General features: G+C 41.6%; 1 protein-coding gene across 1 annotated transcript; it reads right to left on the bottom strand.

Moving 5' to 3' along the window:
- Positions 1-1,391: 1,391 nt before the first annotated feature.
- Positions 1,392-7,814, bottom strand: si:rp71-1g18.1 (uncharacterized protein LOC559922 homolog). The gene is made up of 4 exons (XM_038300524.1): positions 7,431-7,814; positions 7,089-7,192; positions 6,847-6,940; positions 1,392-3,882 (listed from the first exon to the last, which is right to left on the bottom strand). The coding sequence occupies exons 1-4, from the start codon at positions 7,714-7,716 to the stop codon at positions 2,966-2,968; spliced, it is 1,401 nt and encodes a 466-aa protein (XP_038156452.1). The 5' UTR covers positions 7,717-7,814; the 3' UTR covers positions 1,392-2,965.

The raw sequence follows: 7,814 nt of genomic DNA, 5'->3' as shown, positions 1-7,814 counted from the left end.
AGATTAGGTAAATGCCAAAAACAGTTGCATAATTTTTTTCAGTGTACATTACAGTAATTTAAAGTCACACACAAATCCTCTAACTGTTGTGGTTAAAATAGGGCTAAACAATGGGATTATTCATGATTAATCAATTATTGAAGTAATTGGTAATCAATCATTAAACGGAGTATAGAGACTCTAAAACATTTAACTGACAGCAACCCATTAGAGGAGTAATTATACCAACATTGTAGAATTTAAGATAAAAGTTATTTTTCCTCTGTCAATATGTACTATCCAGCAAAGGGAAAAGTTTTAGTTTCAATTGGTTTAATTTCATGAAGTCATCCTTAAGGAACATTTGCCGAAAAAATAATCGAAAGATCGATCGATTTTCAAAATAACCGTTAGTTGGAGCCCTAGTTCAAAGTAAAAAAAAAACAAGTCTCACAACTATCTGACAGTAGACAATTTATTTAGAAACAGCATTAAAAAAACAAACACAGATATTTGTTGATATAAAGTATACATCTTGAAAAGTAAAAAAAGAATTAAACAGTCTTTGAAAAAAACTAATATAGTATCAGAGTTATTGTTTTTCTGTTGTTTCACACCTAAATGTGCATTTGGAAAAAAAGTGTTAGAAAATCAGCCTGGCAGCTCATCGAGAGCAACAGAAGTAAAATCTCTTGCTTTTGTGTAACAAACTTAGTAATTAAAGCTTTTTCTCATCATAATGAGTCATTGAGATTTTACAGAATTTGAAGATAAACTAAAAAAAAAAAGCAGAGGCCAACAGTGTCTCTCAGTATGAGCATATACCGTTGGTATACATTTTTTATTAAAAGCAAATTAGAATGTTTCTTGAAACACAACAAGATTTAAATCCAATTCCTTTCATCCATTTATTAACAATGACAAAAAAAGTAGAATGAGAATTTCTGAGCACTCATCTGCATTTGTGTTATATTGCAATTGAATCCCAAATCTACCCTCTTCTCTTCAACCTGCATGTCTGACTGAATCCTTCAGCAACCAAAGCCCGAATGGACAAACTTATAGAAACTTGATGTTCTGGTCAGGATCTCTGAAATTGACTAAAAAATATTTTCTTAAGGAATGACACATATTTACTTTTATCTATATATATGTAAAGTAATCTTCAAATGAATAATAAAAAACAAGATAAATGCAAGGTAAAAAAAGCAGCTAAAAAAAACAACCCATCACTAGTATATTTTTAAACACTTATAAAGTTATGCAACCTAAAAAAAAGAAGAAGAAAAAAGTGTTTGGTCCTTGCAACCAGGACCCAGGCCTGGTATGGTGTTATGGTTTTATTTTTTTGTCTTTTAGAGTAAGGAGCTTTAAGTAAGTGTGCAACACATTTCTTTTGTTTTATATCTCTGGATGAGTGAACAGAGCAACAGATGACTACTGCCACTGCTTACTCCTTTTAAATAGATGCAAGCGGATGTTTTTGCAACCAGTCCGAAACTAGTTTCTATTATGGACAGAAGTCATTGGTCTCATCTGCCACCTATGTGAGCAAGAGACATTTAGGATTTGCTGTTTCCTAGTTTACACAGCCAATACTGCATTGAAAATGTGAAAAACTGTGCTTACCAGAGTAGTTTGTAAGTATATAATCAATCCAACACATTGCAATTTCTGCCCGTCCTCCTTCCATTTTCTATAATTGATCGGACTATGTGTCTTTTTCCCTTGAGCTTTGTATTTAACCTCAGTAGCCCAACTCAAAAAATATGAAAGATCATTACCATGTGGCCAAGTGACTTCTTGCTTGTAGATATATTACATATAGACCCTATAGGCGACAACATGTAAACCTGTTCTATTTCTTAGCGTTAAAGATTGGCTACAAAAGAAGCTGCAAATCAGATTAGAGTCTGAGAGATTAATGCAAATAAAAAAAAAATGAAATCAGAAAAGTTATCTGAAGAAGTAATACAACCCTCTTAGAATATTTCTTAGTCTGATTTTTGTGCACATGGCCAAAAAAAAGGAAGTTAAAACGGGAACTAAAACCACAGACGCAAATAGGTCTATGGAGTGCCTAACAACCTGCACCAAACAAAATGTGACAAATGTTTAGAACAACATTAAGGAAAGAAAATGAATAAACTAAAACCCCTCTAAAGGTAATTTATCCCTTAACCAATATAGCAGTTGCTCTCAAACGGAGCTTACATTTGGTAGAACAAACAAAATGGTGAAAATTTTTTTCAAGGAAATTAAACTAAAGCTAACCTCAAAGTGTTGTGACAGAAAACCAAAGTGGAAAGTGAGGGAGGGAAAAGGCCTGGCAACCGTGTAGAAAACGCGTGACAGAGCAAAGTTCAGGAAAGTTCGAAAGGAAATGAGATTTACATTCAGAAAAACGGATGAGCCATTTGAGGCATTACAAACATCAGAGAAGAGAACCTCTGGATCACCACAAGCAGAACCTTAGTTTAGCTGCCTGGTATCATTCAGAAACCGCAGATAATGCCAACATCAAGGAACTAAACCAACCCAAACCTGGCTCAGAGTCCTTTCAGAAAACACAGAAACATCAGCACGATGTCCTGGCTTGTTTTGCCAAAAGGTCAAAGGTTACACAAAGCTTTTTGGAACTAGTTTGTTTTAGAACGCCACATCATACATGTCTGTGAAATCTGAGTTGAACTGACTCAATCATCATGCCAGATGATTTCTGCAGAACTTTTCTTTCCTCCTCCCTCAGAGCTGGTTCTTACTGACCAGATAAATCCAAAAAGGAAACACAGTTAATAACATTCAGCAGGACTCAGAGAAAACATGTCCCTTTAACACAGAGCCCTGGTTGGTGTCATTACAGTAGAACCAAAGTATCAGGAGCTGTGAATAAGTTATATCTTAAACGGTTCTGCTTTAGAGAGCTGAGCTCCAGTGTTTTCAGTCTGAGGTAGACAAAGGTGCGTCTTTGCCATCGCCTCCATAGCTACAAGCCGGCAATTGCTCTGAAAGAGGGAACTAAGAACTCACAGAGGCTTAGTTTGTGCTTGTCCAGATTCCTCATGATCCGGAACGTCTTCCCACACTCGTTGCAGCCGTAGGGCTTCTCTCCGCTGTGAAACCTCAGGTGTGCCTTCAGGTTGTCCCGCAGCCGGAAGCTTTTGCCGCATTGGGTGCAGGTGTGCGGCCTTTCCCCCGTGTGGAACCTCAGGTGGCGGCGGAGGCTTTTTCTCAGGGCAAATTTCTTGGTGCACTTGGAGCAGGGGTATGGCCTCTCCCCGGTGTGGAAGCGCTCGTGTCGGCGAAGGATCTTCCTCCGCTTGAACGCTTTCCCGCAGATGTCGCAGACGTATCCGTCGCGGGAGTGTGTGACCACGTTCTGGAGGCGCCACAGGTCTTTTTCGCACCGCGTGAAGCAGCAGAGACGATGGCCCGTGTGGGGACCCTGATGCCGGCGCAGGTCTTTGGGTTTACTCGGGCATGGTTTGTCGTTAGCGTTGAGAGCTTTCGCTGCATTGTCATCCTTCACGTCTGGAATTTTGAGCAAGTCGACCAGCTGAACAGCACAAGGAAGCAGCAACTTCTGATCCGAATAGGTGAACTTCAGCTTCATCTGCAGATGGTTCTTAGTGTCTTTCGGTGAGTGGATCCGCTCCCACACGCCGACCTGCGCTGGGGTCACAGCTCCGTCGGAGGGGGACGGACTGTAAGCGGTACCCCTGGCTGTGCTGACGGAGGCCTGCTGAGGTTCAGCTTGAACGGGCTCCTCTGAACCTTCGACTTTAAGGATTAGGGGACAAACGAACTTCACCTGCTCCCCTAAAGTCTTGGACCTTTTATCTGGTTGAATCACGAGTGGCTTCCGTTTACACTCTGAGGTTCCAGAACTTGTCCCTGAAGAGACTAACACACAGATTTTCACTTGTTATAATGCCAGTATTTACCATTTCACTTAGTCAGTACTTTTGCACAGGCCTTAATATTCTTGCACACTTTTTTATTGTTACTTTATGTCACATCATAAGCAAAAACCTCAATGTGCCAAAGTAAAATTATATATTTTTTGTATTATATATAATATTTGTTAAATTTAGGGAAAATTAAGACTTTTAAGCTTAATTTTTCACAAAAACTAAGTTAACACAGCAACTGCATTTTAAGAAGCTGTGGTGGAACAGTGAGTAGCACTACTGCCTTGCAGCAAGAAGGTTCTGGGTTCGATTCCCGACCCGGGCTCTTTCTGCATAGAGTTTGCATGTTCTCGCTGAGCATGTGAGGGTTCTCTCAGGGTACCCCGGCTTCCTCCCACAGTCCAAAAACATGAGTGTTAGGTAAATTTGGCTTCTCTAAATTCTCCCTTGGTGTGAGTGTGTGTGTGTGAATGGTCGTTTGTCTCTGTGTTGCCCTGCGATGGACTGGCGACTTATCCAGGCTAGGGCTGGGTACCGAACTTCGGTTCTTTTATGGTACCGACCGAAATGCTTCAGTTCTACAGAGTATCGAAACATGCCTCGTCTTTCGGTGATTGGCTGTAACGCTTAACGTGATTGCGTCATCCAGGAAAAATACACAGGTGGTCACGCATACAGCCAGAGTTCATGTGTATCTGTTGTGAACTGGTTGCGAGCGTCATGGAACCCCTTTAAAATGCCCCCCAGGTCAAAAGTGCGGCTTCACTTTATTAAGACTGATGCTAATAGTGCGCAATGCAATACATCGTGCACGGAAACAATTTAAGAGCAGAAAGTTGCTCGGTGTTTGACTGCAAGAAGAGCGGACCGCAGCCGGCGCAACCATCCTCCTCTCAGCAGCCCATGGGCAGTGCAAAGCCAGAGAAGAGTGAATCATGCTGCTTTCACACCGGACGCAACAAGAGCAGCAAAATCACGTCTGCTGCTTCCTTTTTGCTGCTTGTACCAGTTTAGTTCTGACGCGCGGCTGAAGCAGTTTGCTGCTCTGGTTGCGCAGTCAAAAAGTGGCTCTGACGTGCGTTGGGTGGAGCTACTCTATCCTTTCTCTGCCTTGCAGCTATATTTGCTGTGATCAATGGGAATAAAGTAGTTTTAATATGTTTTTAAGTGGGAAAATCAACCTGAAAACTTAATCAGTGCAGTCAGTTCATCCTGCCTTCCAATATTTCTGTCGGAGCCGCTCAGACCCCCACATACCAGCGGTGCGCTGTCAGTAGGATCCCATTCAACGGGCTTGTTTGTCAGACATGGTAATTTTTCTAAAGGAAAACTGCTAAGTAAAAAGGTCCTCACAATGTAACTATGAATATTAGACACTGAATTTTTTTTTTATGTAAGAGGAAAAGTGTAAATGGAAAAATCAGAGCTTAAAATAAAACTCAAGATTTGTACTTTTTTATGTTGTGTAATTTTCTTTTACTTCGAATTGATTTTATAAAACTGGTATCGAAAAAAGTATCGTTCAGGAACCGTTATCGAAGTGAAGGTATCGGTATTGGTACAGGAACCGAAAATTTTTGAACAATACCCAGCCCTAATCCAGGCTGTGCCCCGCCTCTTGCGCATAGACAGCTGGAGATAGCCACCAGCACCCCTCGCGACCCCACTCGAGATAAAGCGTGTCAGAAAATGGATGAATGGATGGTTTGAGGAAGGCTTTATTGCATGTCCAAAGCTTAAGGGATTGGTTGCAATAAACTAACCAAGCTGTGCCGTTTCTACTAGGAATGTTGATATGTGCATGACGTTGACCGATTCAGATTAGCTAGCCGAATGAATAGAAGGGGTAGAGTGTAGCCACCTGCGGCCCGGGCTGCCTGTTACACCTCCAGTCCTGCGCGGATGATGTCATACACACTCCGCTTTGTTTTAAAAAAAATATAAATAACCGCGGATGTCTGGGGGACAGTGATTCGCCTACATGTTATGAATGCTGCCGTACCATGAAGAATAAATTATGAACAGTTTAGTTTGTGCCTTCAACTCGTTGCCCATAGGCAGACGTTACTTGCATATAACTAGGACTGTGAATCTTTGGGATTCTCACAATTCAATTTAGAATCGATTCTTGGGGTCACAATTAGATTTCTTTCCGACTCTTTTAAATCCAAATGATTCGATTCAGAAACGATTAATTTACGATTCAAAACGATTCTCAGGTTCTTCTCCAGTCTGCTGGCATGAAAGAAGAGTACATTTCTAAAGACTTTATAATTGTAAATGTTTTATTTACCTATTGCAATAATGTAAACACCTAAAGGTAAACTCCACCAACAAATCTGTGTGATGTCTTTCGAGATGAGAACAGGGTTTTGAAGTACTCCCGAAATACTTAATGCAATCTCTGCAAATCGCATGAGTCATGTCAAGCCCTTTCTTACCTGGGCCGGGTTGAAGGTAAACACAACACTACACACCACTCTGTAGCCTGCTAGGCTAACACTTGCATGCCTGTGCATAGCTCACGCTGGTCATTGATTTTGCCAAACACTACGGTGCCTGCTAAGGCACATCTGCACCCACAAAAAAAAAAAATCGTTTTTAATGAAAATGAGTATTGATTCTGAATCTTTAAATGTTAGAAACGCGATTTGAGCTCAAATCAATTTTTTTTCTTCCCCAGATATGACCTAATGGAATATCTTCAGAACGGCTCCAAATGACACAAAACTTATATGTGTGAGTAGAACATGATGTAATAACGTAGAATCAAGGGCCAAATGTAAAAAACAAAAACAAAGTTCCCCTTTAAGTTGGTTGCCATCCGCCAATAAAAAACATAAGAAGCAGTCTTTCAGCTAATTGACTAATGATGTGGTGTAAGATGACGTTTTTATTTGTCTTGTTAAATAAGACCCTGATTTTCTTGCTGATCTCGTTCAGTGTGAACGCTCACCAGGTGGAACAGTGTCCTCTGGAGGATCACCATTTAGCGGATCATCTGTCAAAAGCATGTTCAGCTCCAGTTTATCCACATGATCTGTAGGAATCTGATAAAAACAAAGAAAAAAGCACAACTTCATGAGAATTTCCATGAAAGGGGGAATATAAACCAACCCTTGCAGTTTACGAAGAATGCAAAACAAAGTTTTAAAGCAACACTTCTAGGTTATTTCCAGGTTGTAACCTTTCACTGACCTGATCTTTTAGTGGCGCCCACTGCTGGTCGGTATCTTCAGCCAGTAGGACCTGGGAGGGATCTGGCTCCTTTAAACAACCCGGATCAAGCAGAAGATCTGAATCTGAGGCGCAGAGAGGGGGAGGGGTCAGGATTGAACGTTCATTCCCAAACAACAAGGATTACTCGTTTCAAAGCTGATGAAACAACGAGTTTTGCAGGAATGTTTGATGCATTGATCGAGAGTTTTAATCTTCGATGGCTCTAAGATATGGTTCGGATCTGATCGTGCAGCTGAGCCCCGCCTGTGCACGGTCCCATCAAAGCACAGAGAAGTAAAAAAATAAACCATGCAAACCCACCTAGCTCCACTGGAGGCCGGATATCTTCCTCCACCTGCACGCCGATGCTTCGCTTACTCTCTCCATTCCACACCTTGAGCAGAGGATCCCAGCTTTCATTTAGCTCTGCTCTCTCCCTGCGGCCCGGATCCACAGCCGAGGCTCGGTATCTGCTCTCAAACAGTTTGATCAACTCCAGCGACGCCGCTTTGACCAGAGTCCCCAGCACCGCCTCCACCTGCAGCTGGAGGCTCACGACGTCTGCGGACATTTTTGCACTGGTGTCTCCAAGAAATTTACAATTCATTCAAATAATCCGTCAGAGGCGGAAGACAGCATTTAGCATTTATTTACCAACCCACAGCGTGACCACATGGCCTCCAAAGGAAAGGGGCGTGTCTTCAC

This window comes from Cyprinodon tularosa, unplaced genomic scaffold (genome assembly GCF_016077235.1).
Source record: "Cyprinodon tularosa strain WSP-4 unplaced genomic scaffold, ASM1607723v1 ctg45, whole genome shotgun sequence".
Classification (NCBI taxonomy): domain Eukaryota; kingdom Metazoa; phylum Chordata; class Actinopteri; order Cyprinodontiformes; family Cyprinodontidae; genus Cyprinodon; species Cyprinodon tularosa.
The sequence above is the reverse complement of the archived record's forward strand: the minus strand, read 5'-3'. Positions and strand labels throughout refer to the sequence as shown.

What these genes read in the sequence shown, in the direction of transcription:
- si:rp71-1g18.1 (XM_038300524.1), bottom strand. Translation starts at nt 7,716, where the DNA reads ATGAATTGTAAATTTCTTGGAGACACCAGTGCAAAAATGTCCGCAGAC. An exon ending in GGGCGCCACTAAAAGATCAG is followed by an intron (nt 6,941 to 7,088) that starts GTCAGTGAAAGG and finishes TGTTTTTATCAG; the next exon opens with ATTCCTACAGATCATGTGGA. An exon ending in AGAGGACACTGTTCCACCTG is followed by an intron (nt 3,883 to 6,846) that starts GTGAGCGTTCAC and finishes TCTGTGTGTTAG; the next exon opens with TCTCTTCAGGGACAAGTTCT.